This window comes from Psittacula echo (genome assembly GCF_963264785.1).
Source record: "Psittacula echo genome assembly, chromosome: 1".
NCBI classification, from domain to species: domain Eukaryota; kingdom Metazoa; phylum Chordata; class Aves; order Psittaciformes; family Psittacidae; genus Psittacula; species Psittacula echo.
In genome coordinates this window covers 82,899,514-82,924,022 of record NC_137735.1, presented here as the reverse complement: position 1 = coordinate 82,924,022, position 24,509 = coordinate 82,899,514, and the positions used below count along the sequence as shown (strand labels likewise).

General features: G+C 47.5%; 1 protein-coding gene across 8 annotated transcripts; it reads right to left on the bottom strand.

Annotated features, from left to right (window-relative positions):
• Positions 1–605: 605 nt before the first annotated feature.
• On the bottom strand, positions 606–24,468 carry LOC308217710 (uncharacterized protein). Of its 8 annotated transcripts, none has more exons than XM_080610955.1 (14): positions 24,402–24,468; positions 13,112–14,732; positions 12,592–12,722; positions 11,619–11,796; positions 11,032–11,182; positions 10,329–10,396; positions 9,586–9,659; positions 7,688–7,828; positions 7,244–7,364; positions 6,962–7,093; positions 6,292–6,427; positions 5,091–5,598; positions 3,579–4,679; positions 606–1,623 (listed from the first exon to the last, which is right to left on the bottom strand). In XM_080610955.1, exons 2-11 carry the CDS (start codon positions 14,436–14,438, stop codon positions 6,399–6,401), a joined length of 2,352 nt encoding a protein of 783 aa, XP_080467081.1. In that variant the 5' UTR covers positions 14,439–14,732; positions 24,402–24,468; the 3' UTR covers positions 606–1,623; positions 3,579–4,679; positions 5,091–5,598; positions 6,292–6,398. The 8 variants fall into 8 exon arrangements, with proteins under 8 accessions (XP_080467081.1, XP_080467083.1, XP_080467082.1 ...); XM_080610957.1 differs by lacking the exon at positions 24,402–24,468 and adding an exon at positions 18,574–19,518; XM_080610956.1 differs by lacking the exon at positions 24,402–24,468 and having other exon boundaries at positions 5,091–5,177; positions 5,395–5,598; positions 13,112–15,347.
• Positions 24,469–24,509: the final 41 nt, after the last annotated feature.

Below are 24,509 nucleotides of genomic sequence, written 5' to 3'. Positions count from 1 at the left end.
CGATATGGGCCTGGCACCCTCATCACAGTGCCATCCACGTCTGCACCCAACCGTGCCCTCTGACGCCTGCATCCCTGACAGCCTATGTCCCTGTGCCAGCTGTCTCCGTATCCCACCCACGTCCCTCTGCCACCCTCATCCCTGACAACTTGCGTCTCCCTGCCACCTGTGCCTGTATTCCACCCGTGTCCCTCTGCCACCCTCATCCCTGACAATCTGTGTCCCTGTGCCACCCATGTCCCTGAGAAGGAGTGTCCTACTGCCACCCGTGTCCTTATCCCACCTGTTTACCAGGGCCACCCGTGTCCTTATCCCACCTGTTTACCAGGGCCACCCGTGTCCTTATCCCACCCACATCCTACTCCCGTGCTCACCCGAGGCAGTTGCCGCGGGGAGGGGTGCTCAGACCTCGGCCGATCACAGTGGCCGGTCCGCCGTTACTGGCCCTTTTCCTCATCAGGCGCCAAGCAACCTGGTCCCGAGTGGTTGGGAAGCGGGCGATCAGGCTGCGCCTGGGCCTGTACGAGGGCAGCCGCAGTCGGGGAGGGCGCTGGGGGAGCAGGAATCGCGCTGGAGAGCGCCGGGACGCAGGGCGCCTGGCGGGCGGGCGGGACCGCAGCGCACAGCAGGCACCCCCTGCGCCCAGCGCCGCTGCCAGCAGCAATCCCTGCAGCAGGCAGGCGACCGCCACCGACAGCGCCACTGCCAGCGCCGACGGCCAGCAACAAGGGCAGCGCCACGGGCCCGGCAGCGCCATCGCTCTCGATCGCTCTGCAGCAACGGCCACCGGCCCGGAGCGCGCTGCGGGAGCCGCGCGGCGTTACCTCGGCAGCCGCCGCCTTCTAGAGCTCGCGGCCCTGCTCCACCGGCCCCGCCGTTCCACCCGCCTCCTACTGACAGCCCTGTGCCACCCCAAATTAGCCTGCGTGACCCAAGTGGTTGGTGGCTCTGTGTAAGAAGCAGCTATTTGGCCATAGACAGAGCAGAATCCAAACAGCTCTGGGGGTACCACGCTTTTAGTATTACTGTTGGGGTGATCCAGAGCAGAGTTTCTGTCTCTCCACTGTCTTTTGCACCACGTTTGTGCAGTCTTGCCCTCAAATTGCAACTGCTCAAAGGAGAGGCAAAGTGGAGGAAAACTAGTGAAATAAGAAGAAGAAACAGTAATAATAATAATAACTGTTGTTCAACCACGCAGCTGAGTTTGAACAAGGGAAGCAAGTACCCACAAGCAGAGGCTGCTGGAAAGCTACACCCTGTGCCCTGGCCCAGGAATCAAACACAGGGAAGACAGACGTGAACACAGGCTGTTTATTTTAAGTGTTATTATTTAATTGTTATATATATTATTATTTAATTGTTATTTTTAAGTTTTGCCCTTGGTGGTGCAAAAGGCCACTTGGCCTCAGCATCCCGGGAAGCAAGGTAGTACAACATTCACACCCAACTGCCTTCACAAGAAGCGTTCACAGTCACATCCTACCTTCTGTCTTTAAACAAACTGGCATTCAGCCCTGTGCAGTGTTCCCAAGGGTGTTTCCACAGCCGTGTGCACCTCACCTGTTAGATGAATTGCATGTCTCTTGGAGGCACGGTGACACAGTGCCCTGGACAAGCTGAGCCCTGTAAACAAACAGCGGTACCCACATTCCCACAGCTCCAGTAACAAAGGCCATGGCAGTCAGACCCAGTGAGGACCAGACAAAACTCCAGCTGAGAGGCAAAGAAGGAAATGAGAGATACTAGAAGTAGCAGGGTGTGACGAATAGGGCAGCCTACCTCATTTAGACTTCTTATAATCAAAATGCACTCCCTTGAAGATATGAACTTTGATGAGGCTTTATCTATGAACAGGGAAATCCTAATTAGTGTGAAGACTACCACCCACTGATTTCATGTTAAATTCCACTCCTGTTACCTGCAGATTTCATTGCCAGCTTTTGCTAAAACAATTGCTGTGAAATTTTGGATAGGAGAACTACGACAGCTGAGAGTGGGCAAAAAAGGTAGCAGATGAATAGCTAAATGGAAGCGTTCTCTGGGCAAGTCTAAATGCCCCAAGATGGTTTTGTCTGTGTAACCGATACAAATGAGAGTAACATCTGGGTTTTCCGAACTGTTCAGATGCAGCAGCTGAAGCACTCCTTAACTCTGCCCGAGTCTAAAACCCAACTCTCAGTCTGCACAGCGAGTTAGCAGACAAAAGTTCTCCTTTTTCAAAACTGTCCAAATCTTGCCTCTTTCCTGCCCTGCTCTAGGAGAGAATTAACCTTTTACTGGCCTCTTTCTGCTTAGTAGTTTAGGAGAAAATCCCCTTTGAGGTCAATACGGAAGTCTGAAATCTTAAAACTAAGGTGCTGCAAATCACCAGGTGACCATCAAACTGGTGGATTCAGTAAGATATGAACCTAGTTCTTCATCTTCTAGAGATAAAGGGCTCTTGGACTTGATTTGAAGTGGAACCATCTGGGCTTCGGCAGTATGTCCTTATGCTTTGGAAATCCTTCGCTAAAGAAAAACTGAAATCTGTTTCTACTGCATTGCTGGAGGTTATAAGGAACATCTTTGCAGCAGAGCAACTTTGACAGTAGTCTAGTTGTTGAACTGTCAGAGATGTTCATTTATGACTCAGGAAACTTCATTTTTTACTCACTTCAGCCTTTACTGCCTCCAAATTGTGATCCAACTACATCACTGGTGGACTTGCTGTTCCGGCTGCAAGCAGGATGCAAATCTGATTGTCAATTAGAATCCCCTACAAGAAGCACACTCCGCAGACAGCCACGGTCCCAGGAAAGCAAGTGTTTAAACCAAAAGCCTTTGAAGGGGAGCCCGGGGAGCAGCCTGTGGGCACCAGCAGTGCAGAGCCGGGTCTGGCGCAGCTGCACAGCGGCACCTGCTGTTCCCAAACCGGATCCCGCTCTCCCTCCCTGGCCCTGGCAAGGACTTTTCCAGGCTGCAGGATGACGCGAGAGGGAAATCTGCTGCAATCCGTATTTGACTTTGTCCCGCAGGGCAGCTGATGTTGACCTCTGATTTTTGTATGGTTAAAAAGAAGAGGCCATCTGCCAGCCACAGGTTAGCTGCTCAAAACACACACGCAACTACTTTAGAAACCAGGTTCCAGTCCTACAGGCCCTGAGCTTATTCATCAGAGGCACAGCAGGCTCACAAACACCGTAGGAAGACTGCCTCAACCATGCTGATCTAACCTTCCTCGAGCACTAAGAATGGCAGAGAGAGTCACACTGCGAATTGTGCTCTTTTCCCAATCTAGTTTACCCTAACGTGTTAAAGCAAGAGGGAAAGGCAAACTTAGTAGAAAATAAAGCTGGATTTCAACAGGAGCACCCTCCCATCGTAACTCTGCCTCCTTCCCCCTCAAAAGAGGAGAATAACAGACACAAAGAAGTTTTTGATCTCCTGTGTAGCATTCCTGTAAAAGCGTTTATGGTGTTTCAAGCAACTTGTACACAACATGCGACACAAAGGAGCTGGGTGGGATGTGATGACCATATTCCCCAAAAGGGAATGGTCATTCTTCAGGGGAGGGCACCCTGGCTGCTAAAATCACTTACTTCTTGGCAAGTGAGATGACATCGTGACACCAAGTAGTCCTGGCAGTTCTGTGTACTCCTGGCTTCTCAGCTGCTGCTTGTATTGTGCCAGAGATGCTCAGTGCTCTGTGTGCTGCTGTCCTTCTCTGGGTCCTGTGAGGGACCAGCAGAAGCAGAAGAACCGGTGCCAGACCTCCCAGGCAAGGAGTTATCTGTAGACACAAGCAAGGCTGGTTAGAGCAAGGGTACCCGTGGAGTGAAAAGTCTACAGAACTTCAAATTCAGCATTAGAATTACGGACTGGAGAACGGCAGCTATGCTCAGAAATGAATGTAACTTGCGGTTTGTAGGTCATTTTTGTAAAGAAGAGTGGCTTTGGTGATGTATGGTGACTTCAGAGGAAAAAAGACCTATTAGATCCTCCCTCTGCATCATACAGATACACGACCGCTCCCTCTGATTCTGGAGTAAAACATGTGAAGAAAGAAAAGTGAACTGTAATATTCCAGCTACAAATGCAAGAATCATGCAAGTCATGCAGACATCAGCGTTACCTGCGTAACTTCAGACTCTTATTCCAGCAAACATTCTTCCCCCCTCATCGTGTACATGCTAGTTAATTTTATAGAGAACTTGGGAGGATCTGACAGGGTACTTCCAAAGCACTTGGTGTTCTCTGTGGAGAAACATCATGATGACGTGACAAGAACAGAAGATACCTTCACATTCCTCTATTTCAGGAGGTCTTGATGCATCCAAGTGTCTCCTCAGGTAAGAAGCACATCAGCGCCTGCCCTGGCTGCTCTACAGTTTAACCTGTGCCTCTTCCATTCTGCAAGAACTAGGCTAAAATCTTTCCCTTGTCCTGCAGGAACAAGGGAAAACACCAAACTCATGATCAAGTCCTCTAAAACACCAAGTTCATGACCAGTCAGGCAGTAGAAGGTCCTTCCACTGTTCACCTTTGGCATGACGAACATAAGTAACCCCAAGCCCAGGGATGGTTCTGATTTTACAGTGAATGGCTCAGCCACCCGAGTGACAGTGAGGAACTCACCCTGAAGGCCCACTGCCAGTCACGACAGACCTGCCATGCCAGCTGCCAGGACATAGCCAAGACAACTGTAAGCAACAAAAAGGAATAATCAGTAGGCACCAAGGAATTCTTGCTGCCCAAAATGACATCTCGCCAGCTAAGGAGAGCACAGAGAACCCAGATCAGACAACCCATAAAGCAGTTTATTATTGGCTCTTTTCTGTCCTAGCCACATGAATAAAACCCTGCAGGAATTCCTTTAGCTTTAATCTGCTTTCTGGGCTCAGACTTGGCTGCCTGCTTTAATAAAGAGTATGTGTCCAAGGCACAGAAAAACCCTTCTCCTCTTCATCAGACACTGTCAATTTAACTGAAAGAGGAGAGGGAAGGGCCAGTTCTTCCTTGGGACGATTTAATGGGGGGTTCTTGACAAATTTGTCAAGTAAGCAAATATCTGAAAGCTTCTGCCTTCCAAAAGCCAGAAATAAATTACCTACCCCCAGGCACATATTTCTTTTGGAGTTGATTCAATCGTTTATTCCAAGCCCAAAGGTTTTCGGAGTTCAGATTCTCTCTAACAAATGCTGAGGGGAAAAAAAAGCTGATTTTTCTTCAAGGTAACTACAGACATAAGCCTAACCAGCCCTATTTCAACATGCTAAGCAAGGGACAAATGCTTTTGCAAGAGCCAATCCAGACATACATCAAAATAGATCTGATCAAGGCTCAGGGCATATCGAATGCCTGGTGTGGTCAGACGGAATTCCAAAAGGCAGGTCAATTATTAGCAAGAAAACCAACCTTCCCACTGGAAGGAAGAGGTAGAAGACAGACAGCATCGTGGTCCTTTTTCATTCGCAGGAGCCAATGCATCCAGTGCATCCAGAGGGGGCAAGGAACGGCATCTCAGATTCCCCTCCACCCCCCAGGGCTGGGGACTGGGGCAGCGAGTGATGGAGGCACCTTTCCTTTGGTGATGACCAGGGCTGGTTTTCTTTTAGTGTCCTGAAAGTGCAGAGAAATTCAATTCAGAAGATCTTTAGAACTATGCATATTGAGGCATAAATTGTTCAAATAGCCAAACTATCCTGTATTAAACCCGTCTCTCCTAACAGGTCAATCTCCCCAAAACACATAGAAAGAGATAGTCATTACTTTGCTTGCAAAACTGACTGGTGAAGGCTAACAATCTGATATGGATGTAATGCTGAAAAGATAAACAATAAAGCAGTGAAAAGAACACAAGCGGATCAGCCTACAAGGCAAGACAAAACTGGATGCTGAGAAGACAGACACTGAGTAAAGGGCTCCCCATTGAGAGAAACTGGCTCTCCCCATCACTTTGAGGTGGGTTTCTCAGCTTGTATCTGTGCTGCATATAGACAGGCTCTCAGGCGTTGAGATTTTCATGACAAGGATAAAGTGACTACTTATAAAAGGACAAGTAAAACTTCCCTCTAAAATATAAACGAGATGAAATTAGGTCTTGTGGAAAGATGTTAGCAAAGAGTTGAACAACCTCCAAAGCAGTTCAGCTCTGCAATAGCTTTGCAGACCTCAGAATTAAATCTCTATGAATTTTGATACCCAGATTTCTGTGACTGACTTTTTAATAGAACACAGGTTACCTTCTGATAATTTATTAAAGGAAACAGACATTGAAATGTATGTGAAATATCTAAAAGTTAGACAACCAACCTATAGCTAGTGTCACTGGGATGGATGGGGTAGGTATCCATGGGAACATTCTCCATTGAAACGTCTGTCAACAAGAGAGACTTCCTGTGCTTTAGGCTGCAGCGACTTCAAACTTCCTCAGACACTGGCAGCAAAGCTAAAAAGCCAAAGAGAGTCAATGTAAGTTTTGCAGAGAGGCAACGCTGAAGGTAAGCAACATTCCACCCACTTCCAACTCCTCCTGTGTGCATTGCAGTGCGGAGTGGTTATGTCCCAGTGGTCGTCTTTGTTCTGATTCAAAGCAGGCCATTTAAAAAGAATGCTAATCCCCATCCAGTCACAATTACATGACTTAAACACTTGCCCTCACATGGTCACAGTTTCTGTTTGTAGATCACTAGGAACTGGCACACTGTAAGGCACACACTGCAAGGCTTAAATCAAGAAACCTTCAGCCTCCCTGAAGCGTTTCCATTGCTGCACAGCCGCTCCCCTGTGGGCAAAGCCTTCAGCCCCCCAAACGCTGTCTCTGATGCACCCCAGCCTGGCCCAGCCCCTCGTCCACCCCCAGTTACAAGTGTCCTTCACGCTGGTACAATTTTATCAACCTAAACCCATAAGAATTCCCACAAGAATCCATTCGTTTTCAGTCAGCACAAACTGAGAACAACGCTGGTTTGTCTGCTTTTACCTGCCAGGTAAGCCACGCACTGGGTGTTCACCTCAAACTTGTCACAGTTCCTGTGCTTGTTAACCAGAGCTAGTAGTGTGTGTAAAACCCTCACAGTTCTTGCTACAGTGGTAGGAGAAGGGTGCCTGTACCCTAAGAAATGGGGTTAAAAACCGAATACTGTATTTAATGGTCAAGGCATATTTACGAAGCATTAGTATGTTCATTAGCAAGTTCTCAGGACACTTCACACGAAGGGTAAGGAAGCACAACTCTAACAGAAGATGCAAGATGTGTTCTTACCCTTCAGGAGGTGTCCCGCTGCTGCAAAGTTGAAGTTGAAATTCAACCCAACAAAATGGTCCATCTGCTTGCAGTGCCACTCGAGGGGTCTCCTGATCTCCATGAACACCTCTTCCGGGCTCTGACCAGGAAAAAGAAAACCCAAGAGCTGCTCATGATAGCTCAAGGTGTTCTTTTGACAAGTGACAGAGTAATTTTAAGAGCTTACACTGAAATACCAAGCACACCTTTGAACACAACACACCTGTACATTTCTGTTCCAGTTCAGAACGCAGTTACGTACATCGCAGTTTTACTCTTGGTAGTACCCAAGTGGAACAATTCCTAATGCAAATTGCTTCCCCAGTGTCCAGCAGGACGAGAGTTGTGGTTTTTTCCTGTATCAACAGATGGAAGTGCTCACACAAACCCAGTGTCAGTCAGAGCTGGTCGCTAACAGCTCACCTTGCCGTTGAATATTCGAAGGCTGTCCAGGGTGTGCAGATTCTGCTCAAGCAGGTCTGTACCTGCTGAGTACAGGTTTACTTCATCCAGCTGCAGCACTGCCATGGCTACCCAGAAGAGGGCCTTGTGCATCGGCAAGTCCTGAAGGGAAAGAGAGAAAGCCACGATTTTCAAGTCAAGAAATCCATCACTGAACATTAAATTCCTTAATCACATTCATTAATTTCATAGGCAGAGCCTGTTAAAAAAGGACAACCAATGTAACGCTTGTGAGGTGGGCCGATGCCAACCTTATGAAGTTTAACCATGCCAAGTGCAAGGGGTCCTACACCTGGGTTGGAGCAATCCCAGGCACAGCTACAGGTTGGGCAGAAAAGAGATTCAGAGCAGCCCTGCGCAGAAGGACTTGGGGGTGTTGGTCGATGAGAAAACGAACATGAGCCAGCTTCAGTGTGCGCTCGCAGCCCAGAAAGCCAACCGCATCCTGGACTGCATCAAAAGTTGCATGACCAGCAGGTCCAAGGAGGTGATCCTGCCCCTCTACTCTGCTCTCCTGAGACCTCACTTGGAGTATTGTGTGCAGTTCTGGTGTCCTCAACATAAAAAGGACATGGAAATGTTGGAACAAGTCCAGAGGAGGGCCACGAGGATGATCTGGGGACTGCAGCACCTCCCGTATGAAGACAGGCTGAGAAAGTTGGGGCTGTTCAGCCTGGAGAAGAGAAGGCTGCATGGAGACCTCAGAGCAGCCTTTCAGTATCTGAAGGGGGCCTACAAGGATGCTGGGGATGGACTATTCATCAGGGACTGTAGTGGCATGGTTTAGTGGGAGGTGTTCTTGCCCATGGCAGGGGGGTTGGAACAAGATGATCTTAAGGTCCTTTCCAACCCTAACTATTCTATGATTCTATGAATCTTAAGGTCCTTTCCAACCCTAACTATTCTACGATTCTATAATTCTAACTTCGAAGGGAAAGCAGACACTAAGTTCACGGGTATTATACATGTGGAACAATCACAGCTTAAGGAGTATCTGCTACCTTCGAACGAGCTGTAAGGTTTTAAGGTTTTTTCCCATTCAGCTTTTGAAGAGAGGCCAGAGACGATTTTTTGCTTTAAAGCTACAGTATTTGTCATTATGGCTTTTAATAACCCTGCCTTTCACCGAGATGAGGTATGTGTTTCTAGGGAAATGGTAGGACATTGCTAGTAGTCAATCCACCGAGCAAGGCCTCTTTCCACCAGAGTTCTGTTTACGGACACCACCTAAAGGGAGGTGAAAAGAAAGAAAACAAAAAGTAGAAAGGTGAACAAACCACTAGAGAAAAAACAATCAGCAAGTTCCTAATCAACAACAGGAAGCCTGCATCGGCATCGATTCCAACAAAATAGGTACGTCAACACACGCACCTCATTGCCCGTCAAGTTCCACAGCTGTATCAGTGGCAGTCCTGTTGCACTGTCATAATTTGTGGCCTGGAAACACAGAAAAACCAGAGTGGGCAGCAGTTCTGGTGTGAGCCGTGAAGGATGCAATGCCAGCATCATTCGCTCCCTATCAGACACCCCTTCCTATCTGTAGGCTGGAGGAAATGTAGCTCCTGCCACCAGGCAGCAGCTGGAACACCCTGTGGGCAAGTTCACTTTCATCACTCAAATCCATACCCTGGCTTTCTGACCACATCACTCACAAGAGGGAACACGCATCCCTTCCCAGCCACACAGCCCTGAGCGGGAACTGATGCTACACCAGGAAGTTCTCATCAAGACCCTGCTCAGCAGCCAGACTTCCAGGCTCTGGCTTTGTTGTCTGTCTTCACACACACAGGATGGGGGGTGCACAGAGTCACAGCAGTAGTACTATCAGCAACAAGACTTTTCCCAACAGCTCCACGTACCTGCACCTCAAGGACTGCGCCTCTGGTCATCTCGCCAACAGCTGCGTCAGCTTCAGGGGAGAAGTGATCCTCATCTTGGGGAAGAGCAGGAGAAAACAAATGACAGTCACAGGCTTCAAAGGCCAGAAGGGACTATTAAGCTCACCTTGCCTGACCTCCTACATCCATTAGGCCAGCAAATCCTCACCCACTGTTGCTGAAACCAGTCTATTAAGCTGGAGATCACACAAGCATTATGCCTGCTGGGTTGCTGAAAGGAAGAATGAAGTGCTTTCTAAAGCCACTAGCTAAGTTAATAGGAATTTAAGTGGCTGATGAATTAGGAGGCTTTAAAGATAGAAAAGTGCGTATCTGCGGTACCTTTCAGTGGGTCATTAGTGTTTCGATCCTTAATAAACTAAGCTCAAGGTGGTAACTAAGAAGTTGGCAGAGTAGTTACAGCTACTTCACTTAATACACTGCCAGCCCTGCCAACTTGCTCTTTAGCAGAGTAATTCACTCTCTCCTCCAAGCCGGAAAAAGCCTGGACATTTATCATCTTTCCCCTGGAGTCTGACAGGTTCTGCCATGCTAGCACATTTAGAAGAATAAAATTCATTTTTTCCAGTCCTTGCTCTAGTCACACCAGAGCTGTGCTTGCAGTAGGAGACGGAAGGTTCAGGCACGATCATTGCTTGCCCACCGCTGGCACCCACTGACACTGCAGTAGGACCGCCAATAGTACTTGTCAGGAGCTCCATTACCTGCAAGAGGCACCACATTGTCCAGTAAAACTTCTGCTCCTTGGAAAGGCACCAATAAAAAGTCAGACCTTAAAGAAAAGAGAATCCATCAGAATAAGAACAGGGCTCTAAGTCACTCCTGTATTCTTTAAGGTGACATTGATTAATCAATTGCTGTAAGACGGATTTAGTTTAACATTGATGACAGTCAAAAACAACCTCCCAGCAATCTAAGCAGCAGCAGCAACCCATTGTCTGATGAGCACGCCACGTTGGACTGGGCTCCAAGCAAAAGCCACCTCCACCATGGAGGCTTGACTGCTTTCCTCCCACCTCTGGGCACAAGCAACTATTTAATGGGCTTGTGTAAGAAAACCCTCATCCAATACAGCTCTCCCAGACAGTGGGGCTGGAGCATAGAGAATCCCAATCTTACTCCTAGCTCAGCAACTAACTACACCTTGGGGCCTCCCAGAGGCATCCTTTTGCTCAGCTGCCATGCTGAAGTGACAGAAGTCACAATTTCCTCTTCCTTCCCCTTCAATAAAGCCTTGCGAGAGCTTGCTCTGCTGCCAGGGAACCCACCCCTGCTGCTGAGGCAAACCTTTCTACCAATTCCCACTTCAGCTCTGGAAAAACCCAGAAGGAATTCAAACAATACAGATGCCTCTGAAGAAGATTCGAGCCAGATATGGCCTCAGGCCATGGAAGAGGAGCTACAGACCTGATTGGTCTGAGTGTGTCAACCTTCACTTTGTCATATCCTCCATAGTCCACATATCTGAGTTCCACTTCACTAGTCTCTTCAAAGTAGCTGATAACTTGAGCCCGTAGCCATGCCCCATCCAGGCCTGGAGCTGCGCAGATAATACCGACTGCGGAACATAAGGGTACAGAGAAGAAAGCTCAGCGGATTTCCAGAAATCAGCACTCCAGGCATTAGTTATGATGAATAACTCCTTTCCATGTGATGCACCCTCCACTTTAGACCATGTACAGACAGTGACACTACGAAGATGTGCGAGTAGCTCCACACTTTGTCAGCAAAAATATACCAGGTGCCAGGTAGATAAGAAATAACCCAAGACTGACTTACCTCCTTCCGAATTTCAATGTGCAACTATGTGGCTGGAGAAGTATTCAGCGATGAGTGGGGTGAGGAAGAACAGAGCTTAAAAAAAAGCCCAAATCAATAGAATAACCAACGAACTATCACACCTCATGCACTGGGAAACCTCCCAAGCCTAACTCAGGGCAGCAGGATTTCACATGACCCTCGAAGTTTCTTAAGTGAACGGTCAAGTTACTTGCCTTCTACTGGAGTTGGCAGGGTTGGAATTTCAGGTTGAGAGTAGCAGACGCACATCTGCTGCTCAAGGCTCCTCAGGACGTAGAAAGTGGGGTGAGTGTGCTGCTGCAGGAACATGTGCCCTGCATCAACTTGGTGCGCCACGACCACCGGCACAGTGACTCCATCCGGGAGGAAGAGCTGTCACGTGGAGGAAAGAAGCTCTCATTAGTGTTCACTGCAACTCGAAGTTTCCTTCACAGCAACTCCCTGTTCCACCAGCACCTCCTGAGGCTTACAGCCACGGCACTGTAGTATTTCACTTCTAAAGACTGCTTTGGATCAGGAGCAGAAGACTACCCATTGTTAACTGCATGCTGTTCTCAAGGAAATCACACTTGGGCTGGGGCCCATCTTGTTCCCAAAAAGACTATCAGCACAGAGCAGCTGCAAGACTTATTTACCCAAGAGATCAGTGAGCAGAGTCAGGAATGATGGGTCAAGCCATGCTGCACTATCAACACTGTGCAACTTGCCAGGACTCCCTGCCCATGGAGGTTCTAAATATCAAGGTAATCTTCACAGGGATTGTCCAAGATTTGTCACAGAGGCCTCATTTTCAAAGTCCTTTGCCCCGGCTGCTAGAGAGCCACTGTGCCGGGCAGCTTCCGAGCATTACCGTGCTTGGAATACATCCAAAATGCCTTTCCTTTCCCAGCACAAATTCACTTCTCCAGAATAAAGCCTATCTTCACATCCAAGGAAACAGTTACGTGCACCGTTACTACAGGCACAATGGGAACAGTAGTGGAAGAACAGGTAGATAACCCCGATCTATTAACAGCTAAATCAGCTGGATAACAACCAGCCACACAAAATCACACTGAGTTTGAGGGCGTCTGTGAGCCAGCCACATGGATACAGCATCCTACAATGGCAGTGACCAGCAACAGCCTTCCGCCCCGACATCAGCATAGCCAGCAAGCTGGGACTCACCCAGGCAGTCATAAGGAGGGAATGAAGTGTCAGTGGTGCTGCTGGAAGTAGACCGTGGACGTTGGCATCAAGTTCAAGGAGCTGTGTCTCGCCAGTCAGGCTCAGTACTTTTTCTACTTGATGCGGGAAACCTGGAAGACAAAGTCCCACAGAAGGTCTGTAGCACAGATTTGGTGAGGACAACCCCAGCCTTGCCACATGAACCAATATAGCTACCAGAAGCCTTCTGCACTACAGCAACAACTTCAGTTTTAGCAGATTGGCCATGTAACCTGGTAGGAGACCAACATGAGCTGATATACACCCCATAGCTCCTCCTGTAGGCCAGCTAACACTGGATCCTACAGAGAGATGAATTCAGAGAGCAAATGCAGACCCACCAGCACTTGAGGGCTAAATAGTCATTTCCTGGGGAAATTAAACACGAAGATTTATCTGCACATGTCCTGAAGCAGGAGGGTTACAGCACATAAAATGCTTGTTCACCGTGCGTGTGTAAGAGCATTTTCAAATCGCTTACCTTGTGGGCAGTCTCCATCTATTCCTGGTGCCTTGCTACACTCATTACATGGGTCTGGACCATCCTCTCGCAGTACTCCATTGCTGTATGGTACTTCATTGTCTTCAGGCAGCTTCAGAGTAGGCTGAGTCTCACTTGGGCCGGAGCTCTGCCCAGCACTTGTGTCTCGGGTCGCAGATAAACTACGTAACTCTGAATGCTGGCCCGATGCAACAGCCAGCACTGTGCTCTGCAGCGGGCCCTTCACACATGCCCCACCTTCACATGTGGATGTGCTGCACACAGAGCCCTCCCTAACCAAAGACGCCTTTTCTGGAGAACCTTTGTGGTTTTCCAGAGGAGTCCGACCACCTCCTTGGGACTCACTGCACACAGGGGTCTTCATCTGACAGTCTGTTGTGGCTCCCTCAGTGGGGCTTTGTGTTAAACAGCTTGAACATGTAACATCCTGATCCTGTCCCTCTGTCTGCGGGGATGTCAGGACCGCAGCATCGTTCTTTCCAGCAGCGTTCGTATCAGCTACTGGAGCTTCCTCTGCAAGCGTCTGATCACTGGAAACAGCACTTGCCATCTCCAGAGGTGTCTCAGCTTGGCTAGCAGCAGCCTGGCAGAGCTGAGTGGACCCATCACCTGCAGGAGCGGGCAGCACTCCCTCACTGCGGACAGGCTTCTTCTGCCAACAGTCTTTTGTGTCTCCCTCTTCAGGGCTGGATGAACAGCCACGTGTTAAACAGCTTGAACGTCTCACATTCTGACCCTGTTCCTCTGCCTGCAGGGATGTTGGTACCACACCATCACTCCTAACATTCTCACTGCCTACTGGAGCTTCCTCTGCAAGCATCTGATCAGAGGAAACAACACTTGCCATCTCCACAGGTGTCTCAACTCGACTGGCAGCAGCCTGGCAGATCTCAGTGGACCCATCACTTGCAGCACCCCACAGCACTTCCTCAGTTGCTGCCAAAATGACCTCGGAAACAATCCGTATTGTCGCTTGCTCAATTTTCTCAATGTCTTCCTTGCACAAACCCACTCCTCTAATCTTCTCTCTTCTCAATTCATCTCCTTTTGGCTGTGTGTCCTCCTCCTCCTGACACACAGGGACAGTACTGGCAATTGACCTGGACACGTCTTCTTCCCCTGCCTGCTCCGAACAGGCAGACTCCCAGGGCAGAGAAACACAAGCAGGGACACTCTTTTCGTCTTGAGATCCCGTTTCTTCTAGTTTTTCACTGTCGTTCTCAAGGGTGCTGGGCTGATTCGTTGTTACTGGCAAGTCTGGCGAGAGATCCAGCCTCTCATCAGGGTGACACATAACAGAGGGCATCGTCAACCCTGCCGTCAGCAGGGAGGTCGAGGTTTTGTTCCCTGTGTCTTCCTCTTCCAGCAAGGAGAGCTGTCTTCAAGGAACACATGGTTCTGTTCCTGGTGCGGAATCCTGCTCTGTCACTTCTTCCTGCTGCTCTGCAGGACCTACTGCTTCTTCATCTTGATAGGTTCCATGCTTTTTTCTATGGGAATAAATCCACCAGCACCCGAGAAGTGCCAGCACTCCAGGTACGGCATACGCGACGTAATTCCGGAAGCATAAAGGCATTTTAGAAAGTCTCAGCAGTTATAGCTAGAAGGAGAACCAGAAAACATGTTACAATAGCCACAGGGAAGGGAACAGGAAGACTAAAGCTTCATAAATGCCTTGAGGTATCTCTAGTAGTACGAGCAGGCTTGTTTTCCATTTGCTTTTTAAATTCACATCTCTGCTCTACAAGAGACCGCAGAACGAGATCCTTACCTAAGACCAGGGATCTCTGGACATTTCTCACCATTACAGTCATCAGTTTCACCTTAACCCCCCTTTCTACGCAAAGCCGTTTCACCTTCTTTCCCCTGCCTCCCCTTTGCTACACACACGGACAGCATCCAGCGCTGCAGCCTCTCCAGCAGCAGGCTGGGTTCAGAACACCGCTGGACCACCACTTTATTCCACGTTAAATTTCCTACATGGACAGCTGCTACTCTGACTTTTCAGCTGAAAGCTTTCTCTTTTACTCCGGAAAGCGTGTGAACCCTTCGCTGCCTGGACGCCACTGGGACTCATGTCCCACCCATGCTCCTCCATCTACAAGCCTCATCTAGGTTATATAAGGCAGGGCTGAGAGGCCTTCCCGTTCCCTTCAGGCAAGCCTGCGGCTGGCACACAGAGCTGAAGTTCCCTACATCCCCAGAACAAAGAGTGCAAAGGACACTCAGTTTATATTTTCACTGGGCAGGAATGAAAGCAGAACCTACGTGTCTGACAATGCTTACACACAAGAGGCTTTTCTCCAAACAGGCCCCAAGACTTTCACCAGTAAGCAACAAAGATAAAGATTGTTTTCAGGAGATAAAATCCTAGGGATGGAAACCACCCACTGGAAAACAGTATTATCTAGTTCCTCTTCAGAAGTAGAAAGGAGTATAAAAAGACGAGACAATCAAGTCAGCCTCTCAACTACGCTTACTCTGTCTCAACCAGAAAACATCTTGGTAAAGATCAGGGGGATGAGGACAAGAATGAACCCCCACACTCGCCTACCTTACTAAACAAAGGCAAGGACAGTCAACTTATTCTACTTGCTCGCATTAGGATCCCAGAGCAGTTTTAAGCCACCTCGTTTCTCTCGCCAGCACAAACAACCCTTCAGAAGACACATCCGTACTGAAGCACGAAATCAGACTCTACAACTCAAAGACAGTTCTAAAGCAGGTATGTTTATTACGGCGCCGGGTGCAAGGGGGATCGCTTCTCCTAACTTGCACCTCGAGAGGTTAAGCAAGCAGATATTTATTACACACAAACATGCATATTCATTAGGTTCGAGAGATCGGTGGGGAAATTACAATTAGTTTAGGTACTCATTATCATAACTCTCCTTCCTTTTGGTGCTTGCACACTGCTCTCCGATGGTTGTGGGCAGGGGCAGGGGTCTTCAAGATGAAGTAAACAGTCTTCCTCAGGGTGCACTTTTCACCTTCGGCACAGTTGGATGCCCCAGTAATCACAAAGGAGCTGAAACCAGCCATATCTGCAAGTTTCTGATAGCTGGCAAAGATTTAGAACAGTGGGACCTTCGTCCACAAAATTTATTGCCTCCCAAGCTAGCAGATGTTCGGGAGTCACTGTCTCCAGCCTAACTGATAATTAGAAGGATGGTCACTCATTAGAAGGACGGAAAGAAATAACTCACTCTTGTTAGCAAGACTACTAAATTCTGTTATCACACCACAAACTTACAACACAAATGTTGTTCTCTAGCTTAGACCTAAGTTAAAAGTATCTTAACCCTAGGTTTTCCAGGCACTTGCTTTCCTTATATCAAGCCCCCCCTTTTCTTTTACCTTTGCAAATCCTTTTGCTAGATAACTCCATTTTGCTCAGGAGTTCTGGCAAAGTATTTACCATTCCAACTAGTTGCCTAACCTTATGTCTTTTCCCATCTTCATAAACAGTTACAGACCTTTTACAATGCCAAAAAGAACACTAGCATGTTACAAGTAATCAGCGTTAAAACAATCATTATTACGATTCCTGCAACCAGCTGCCTCAGCTAGGAGAGATTAGGTAACCATGAAGTTAACTTTCTCCGTGTTTCTTCAAAAACCCAAGAGGTACGTATCATCCTTGGTCATCGCGTGAAATATTTCAGTTTATTTCCAAATTTCCTCCAGATCTGTTTCAATTCTGCCACTTTGATCTATATAGGAACCACTGATTATGGAACAAACCCCTCCTTGTGAAGCCAAAACCTGGGTACCACAGCACCTATGGTGCACGCGCCTTCCAGTTGAGGTAGAGTCTTAGGAGCATTTTCTCCACATAACCAATACTATCCTTTCCCTTCAGGCACGGGCCACCACTGAATTATGATACCATCCCTATTAATAGTGTGATTGTAATTTGAATAGTGACCTACACCTCTGGCATTTCTTTGTACACAGGTCTAATATTCTTAAACCCAGTCTCCAGATCTCAAAGGGTGAATCGGATAATCTAAACCTGTCGCTCTTGTCCCTAATATTCTTTTAACACCAACAAATATCAATAACCTTCTTTTCTCAGGAATTCAGAAAAATCTATTTGCCACTCTTGTCCTGGATAACTTCCTCTCCCAATTGTCCCAATTTGATTCCTATTGTCAGTTTTAGGATTATTCTTAAGACAGAGCTGACATTGTTCTGTCACTAACTGAACTATGGTGTATAGATTCCTTCCTATAATCTGTATATAAAGAGTTGCTACCCAATGAGTTTTATTATGTTCCTCCTGAACTAACTTTCAGAGGTGATTAGAGGGAATTACAGTTTGCCCATCAGGTATCTGAACCCAACCCTCTTGGTTTTCCTGTCTTTTCAGATCTTCAATCAACTTTTTATCCTCTCTTGAATATCCAGGTTCAGATTTCTCAATTGTTAGCTTGCCATCAGGGATTCAGGACATGATTTCAGATTGTTCAGCTTCTTGTTTGGCTTCAAAATCGGCCAAATCATTTCCAGTTCTCTGATTAGGGTCACCTTGTTGAAGCCCTCTACAATACGTAACAGCTACTTCCTCAGGTAGCTGAGCAGCAGTTTCTGTAGCATGTTTAATCTGTTTCCCTTGTACATTCGAAAGTCCTCATTCTTTCCAGATGGCACCATGTGCATGACCACACCAAATGCATATTTAGAATCAGTCCAAATATTTATCCTTTTGTCTTTAGCCAATTCCAGGGCTCTCATTCTGCCTTTTGGGTGGAGGTGTTTGCGGGTAAAGGTTCAGCTTCTATTATCTGTGAAGTGGTGGTAACGGCATATCCTGCCTTTCGTTCACCATTTTTCACGGAGCTACTACCATCAGTAAACCAAGAAGCAAATCCCGCTGGCTCGAATATACAGCCTCTACAGTGACCAAGCAGTCATGTGTTAGCGGTTCTGTCGGTTGCTCCTGCAAAAAGGATGCTGGATTCACAGCATCAGTGACCACAATTTCTGTATCATCGTGTTCCACAAGGGTGGCCTGGTATTTTACAAACCATGAAGGAGACAACCAGTGGGCTCCTTTCTGTTCCAGGACTGCTGATACAACACGGGACACTAGCACAGTAATCTTTTGTCCCAAGGTGAATTTGCAAGCCTCTTCAGTATTCATGACAACCGCTGCCACAGCCCTTAGGCATCTGGGACATCCTTTGCTCGCTTCATCCAGCTGTTTCGAAAAGTATGCCACTGGCCTTTATAGGGTCCTAGTTTCTGAGCAAGGACCCCTCCAAGGCTATTCCTTGTTTTTCATAAGAATATAGCCAAATGGGTTTGCTTACATTGGGAAGTCCCAGAGCTGGAGCTCTCATTAGCTCTGTTTCTGAATTTCTAAAAGCCCTCTCTGCTGAATCAGTCCATTCCAAAGAGGGAGGATTTCCTTTTAACAGTTCATATAGTGGTCTTACCAGAACACCGTAGTCACGGATCTAAAGTCTGCGGCATATGGTCATTCCCAGGAACATCCGGAGCTCCTTGCGGGTCGACAGTCGTGGAGTTTGACAAATGGCTTCTTTTCTAACAATTCCAAGCTCTCTCTGTCCTCCTGTTACTTCATAGCCTAAGTAGGAAACTCAGATTTGAATTAGTTGGGCCTTTTGTTTGGATACCCGATAGCCATTCAGTCCCAGGAAATTCAATAATCCCACCATCCACTGGACACCTTCTTCCTTTGTTTCTGTGGCAATTAATAGGTCATCCACATATTGTAACAGAGTCCCCGTCTGAGTGGGTGGCTTCCGTGATTCTAGTTCTCGTGCTAACTGACTTCCGAAACTCGTCGGACTGTTTTTAAACCCTTGAGGTAATACCGTCCAAGTTATTTGGGTTTTCCTTCCCGGGTCAGGATTTTCCATTCAAATGCAAATAAATTTGGGGTTTCTTTGGCCAATGGTAAGCAAAAGAAAGCGTCCTTCAAATCCAAGATGGCAAACCATTTCTGATTATTATTCAATTTAGTCAATAAGGTATACAGATTAGTTACTACTGGATGAATATCCTCTACAATTTTGTTGATTGCTCTGAGATCTTGAACCAATCCACAACTCTTCCCATCATATTTCTTTACTGTCCAGATAGGAGTATCATATTCCAATTCACATTCAATCAGTAATCTATATTTTAAAATTTAACAATGATTTCTTTGATTCCCTTTGATCTTCTAATTTTAAGGGATATTGGTTTATTCTAATTGGGCAGGCCCTCCTCTTTTTATTTCCACTATAACAGGCAAAGCATTTTTCGCCGTACCTGGACCTTCAGATGCCCAGACTCCCACAGATATACCCAATTAAGGATTTCTTCTATTTCAGGGAGGTCTTCCTGTTCGCTTTTCTGTTGAATTAAAGATAAACTCAAAACTGTAATTAATTGATCGGTTTTAATTCTTAATTCCATTTTGCCTTCTTTAAATGCTGCTTCTCGCCCTAATAAAGATTTTAGAGAATTCAGCACGCATAAAAATTTGTGCATTCCCATTTGGTTTCCCAATTTGTACTCTAAAGGTTTCAGAAAGAATGCCCTTTTTTTTCCCCCCCTTTTCCTTGGCAGCCAGTAGCTCCTACAACTGTAACAAATTCTTTTCCCTCCGACTTAACACTGAATAAGTCGCTCCTGTATCCACTAAAAATTCCACTTGATTTCCTCTAGTCCCTGGCTTTAACGTAACCAGTGGATCTGCTAGGGTAGATTCCCCAGGTCCCCATCAGTCTAGTTCCAATTCAGTCACCAGAGCCACCCTGTGGCGCTCCCCCTAGGGCAGCCTCCACTTCCAACGTCCAGCACGCACACCGATCCCGTAAGAGCCCTCTCCCCCACCTCCACCTGACACCCCTCCGCCACCAGTTTCAAAGCAACCACCGCAGCCCTGGCTATAGCACGACTGAGCTTTTTCTTTTCTACCTGTTCCCGATTCCTATGCGCTCTCCATGCTTCCTCCTTCACTCCCGTCCGCACTTATCCAACAAGCCCTCAGTCCGTCTGTTCCCACTTGTCCGCCTGCCCCAGCACTCATCCCATGCTCAAACACAGGAGCTGCGCGAGCTCCCCTGGTTTTCCCCTTTTTCCTTTCCTCACAGCTGCTCACCCTGCTCTGCAGCGGCTCCAGACGCCTGCTTCTGCAACAGCACTTCTGGTTTAACCCTGTCTTAACTCTGAATGGGAATCTGCTGCTTGTTGCCAGTTACAGTCATCTCTTCCTCCTTATCAATATCAGATAAGACAGACGCAGAGGGTGCTCCCCTTGGAGGTACCTCTGATACATAATTTTCCAACCTATCTTCCTGATTACCCTGGTTTTTTCTTAACTTTAAACATTATTCCCCCGATATCACAGGCTGAACAACATCTCCCCAGCTTAGCTTTCTGGTTTTCCCTGTCCAAAAAGGAAAACTCAGCCAAAATTAAGGCATCTGGCAAAGCTATATTCATTTTGCATTCCGTCTGTCAAGCCGGGTGGTTTCTTAAAGTGAAAAACATATCTGCATACCTTACTTCATGCCATTTTCCTTGCCCCCTCAAAACAACATTACTTTCTGTAAAAATGTATTATAGTTCAGAGTTCCATTTTTAGGCCATTTTTCCTGATCTTCCAAAGTACACAAAGGCCACCATTGGTTACAATATTTTACCAACGTTTTCTCATTTACTGAGCCCCCAAGAAACCCTCCCAGCAGTTAACATTAACCCTGACTATCAAGTTCCTTAATGCATGTTCTACCCTATTACCTTCCTACTCCAATCATTTCATCATTTATGGTTTCCTCCCTGTGAATCCTCTATTACAGACACCACTGTGCCAGAAAGGTGTCTCAGATGCAGAAGCAGACTTCAGAAACTGCTTTTGCACCACTTCACCAATAGCACCTTTATCTTTCTTGGCTGTTCCTCAGAATTTGGTGGAAGCTTGTTGCTGGCTTTTTTTATTTTGCCAGCTTTGGTGTCCTCTCCAGAAACAGTCAGCTCAAATGTTCTGCCTCAAACCATCCAAAAGGGTTTAGCCCACAAGCCAGAGGCCACACGGCCTTTCTGTTCTCACCCAGCTTTAAACTGCAGTGAAAGTCCTCTGATTGAGGCTAAGGCACTCTGTGCACAGGTACCCCTGACTGGGGAATCAACACCACTTCTAAAGCCAAGGGGGGCTGGAACTGATGATCTTTCAGGTCACAAACAACCCACTTAATATCACTTGTTGGGGCTCTTTCCAAACAGCTACCTCCTCAACACACCTTCCAGTCCAGACTCAACTCTTTTAAAAGCATCCTCTACGATACAGGCAAAGCAGAATTTCACAGAAACTACATCCAATGCTTAGCATTTTCCATTTGCTTCTCCACAGTGAAGCTCATGCAGCCCTTGCTATGGGCAGTAGTGGACTGTCCACTACAGGGCAGCTTGTAAATTGAAATTTCAAAGCAACCAGCTGCGTCAAGTGCCCAATATCCAGATCAATTCCCACAAAACAGGCATGTACAACACTCTGGAGCAGAGACTAAAGAAAGCTAAGGCTTCCAATATTCTCTGCACGCAAGGCAAGAACCAGACTTGCATTTTCAAGGAGACAGATTGGCAAGGTTTAAATCACAACACGCTGATACCACTGTTAAGAACAGCGAGAAAAGAGGCAGCACCGACACCAAGCAGGTATCTGGAGAACAGCATCAAGACCTACTCACTAGATTTACTGTGCACAGCAATGAGAGCCTGATAAGCAGCTCCTCAAAACAAAAGCTGCACTAGACATAAACAGAAAGCAAGGAGTAGTGGTTTTCAGTTGGAAGTCTTGTGCCTGAGGCTTGGCTTGCTGAGAGCAAGTAGCAGAAGCACCCACAGAAGAAGAATAGCAAATATTAGTGGAAGAGGCACTTTATGTTCCTCTGCACTAGGAAGGAATGGATTGAGTCCATTCCACGACAGTGTCCTTTCCAAGCCTGCACTTGTTCTCCAGGGCTGACTACCTGCTCCCCCTCCAGCCAGGCCCATCCTTGTTTTTAACTCCTAGTCTCACACAGTTCCTGAAAGAGAGAAAAATTACAGCTCAAATCCCCTGCAAAGCAACTGGGCAAGTACACCTCTGCTCGCCTCAGTCTGCCAGCTCTCTTTGAGATGTTAATGGCTACACCTCTAATTTACAACAACGAAGAATAAATTGGCCTCCAGGATGCTGACATACCTTACGTGTTCTTTTCTCAATTTTAGTCATCCTTTTCCTTTGTAGGCTGCCAATTTGCCTTGCTGGGAACATGTATTTGCTTTATAAATGACCACGAAATTTGAACTAGCAGGTTAGAAAGCTGTTCCTCACTCAGGAAAACTTCAGACCCATGAACTGTTTCAGTAAGAACATGACTTGTCAGACCTGGAAGCAGTCTTTGTTTTCTGATAGCAGTCTTTGTTTTATTTGACATCACTGTCATTTTATTAGTACTCAATAGAATGTGTTTTTCTTTCCACTGTAGTAAAGCTTATGGCCTTTGACTGCTCCAAGAGCTTGGCTGCGCACTGCACACAGAGCATGACACCAAGTTTGTCCCAAGAGCTTCAAATGTTGATGGTCACCCTGTGTCTGACACAGGCCACCCCTGTGACCTTGGCCAGATCTCCTAACAGCCTACAGTCAGGAGCCACCAACACCCCGACTGCCGATTGTAACAGTTAAGTATGGCTGTCAGCAGAATTCCTAACAGAAACTTCTGAGCTCTTCCTTTTAAAGACATCAAATGGGCAAAGTCTGAGCATTGTTGCATTTTTTCTGCTTCATGTGTGGCACAATTTCTGGTCTTTAAGCAGAATTTGTTAGTAATTTCTGCCTGCTCCAAACAAAAATGTTAAGGCAAATCAGGAGCTTTTCATAGAAAAATACTTCCACAAATTACTAATTTTGGAAGGCCAATCCTGCTCAAACATGACTGTGGTTTTCCTAAATTACTCATTGACACTCTCTAACGTGATGCTTGCTGCATACATGTGTAAATAAACAACTGAGTGGGCTTAACTCCAGGCAGCCTGGTGTCCTGCTGTTAAGGTGTTTACAGCAGATTTGCTGCATCATTACATAGTGTAGAGCAAGCTGCTCACAGCCAGGCAAGCTCACAGGGCTCTGCAGAAGGAGGCGGTTACTGGAAAGAGCAAGGAAGTTTATGGTCTCACTTCTTGCTCTGCTCTTCCCTGCTACCTCTTCTTGCCCCAAAGCCCTTTTGCTGAGCCATCTCTCTCTGGCCCATTTTTTCCCTCTGACTTTCCCCTCTGACTTTCCAAAAGACACAAAAGCAGCCTAAGTTGTTCCATTTGTAAATTCAAAGCCATCTCTGTCACCACAAAGACAGGTCCAGTGACAAACTGCTGCACACAAGGAGAAACCAGAGTCTGTGTGGCTAACATCACGAGTATTTAACAATAAAATGAACACAAAAGTCTCCATTAATTCCAACTTGGTGCTACTGCAGCTAAGCAGTAACCTTGCCCAAACACAGATTTTCATGTTGCACTCTGGCTCAGGCTTGGCAGCTCCAGTCCTCCACTGCTCTACCTGCTGCCAAATGCACTTGCTTACTAACGTGTTTCGTCACCAGCAAAGCATTCGTAGCATGACTAAAGCTTTGTATAACACAGGTTCACCTCTGTTTACTTCTTTGAACAGCAAGGTGGAGGCCAGCAGCGTTTGGCTGTGTAAAGAGACAATCAAGCGCTTTGGCTCTGGGGCACAGACGAGCCTTAGGATCCCAGCAGAGAACAGGGCTGAGCAGCTAGGAATGGATGAGGGTGCTCAGACGCAGCCTCTAAGAACTATGAAACAGCCGTTCCTAACCCTTTGAAGAGATGACTCAGGTGCCCAAGGCCTGGCCGATGCACAGGACACAGCAGGTCCTGCCAGTGAGAGGAGGCAGCTCCCTACAACGTAGGAACACCGGGGCAAAACGCCCCGACGGGAGGGCTAAAGGAAGGAAGCGCTCCCCACACCGCGGACCGGGCCGGGCCGGGCCGCGCCACGCCAGCAGCGGAGAACCCTCTATTACCGCTGCTCCTGGGCGGAAGACGAGGGACACCACAGGGGCGGCCGCTGCCACCAGGGCTGACTAGGCCTCAGCGGCTCCGCTCCGCTCGCCTCATGAGGAGCGGGCGTGCGTTCCCCACCAAATGCAGCGCGGAGCGAGCAAGGAATGGAGGCGGCCACAGCCCGCCCCAGGGCACGGAACAAGAAAGAACAGACGGGAACCGGAGCCACACCCGCACTGCTCACCTCAGGTACCACCCCCCGAGGCACCGGGCAGTGCAGAGGGCGCATGCACAGCGTCTGAAGAGACGGGATCTCGCGAGAGCTCCGTCTCCGCCTCTCGCGAGAGGGGCG

Coding starts and splice junctions, on each gene's coding strand:
- LOC308217710 (XM_080610955.1), bottom strand. CDS start 14,438: ATGCCCTCTGTTATGTGTCACCCTGATGAGAGGCTGGATCTCTCGCCA. Junction 11,183..11,618: donor CCTGCCAACTCCAGTAGAAG/GCAAGTAACTTG, acceptor TATGTTCCGCAG/TCGGTATTATCTGCGCAGCT. Junction 7,829..9,585: donor GCGCAGTCCTTGAGGTGCAG/GTACGTGGAGCT, acceptor CTTTCCCTTCAG/GACTTGCCGATGCACAAGGC.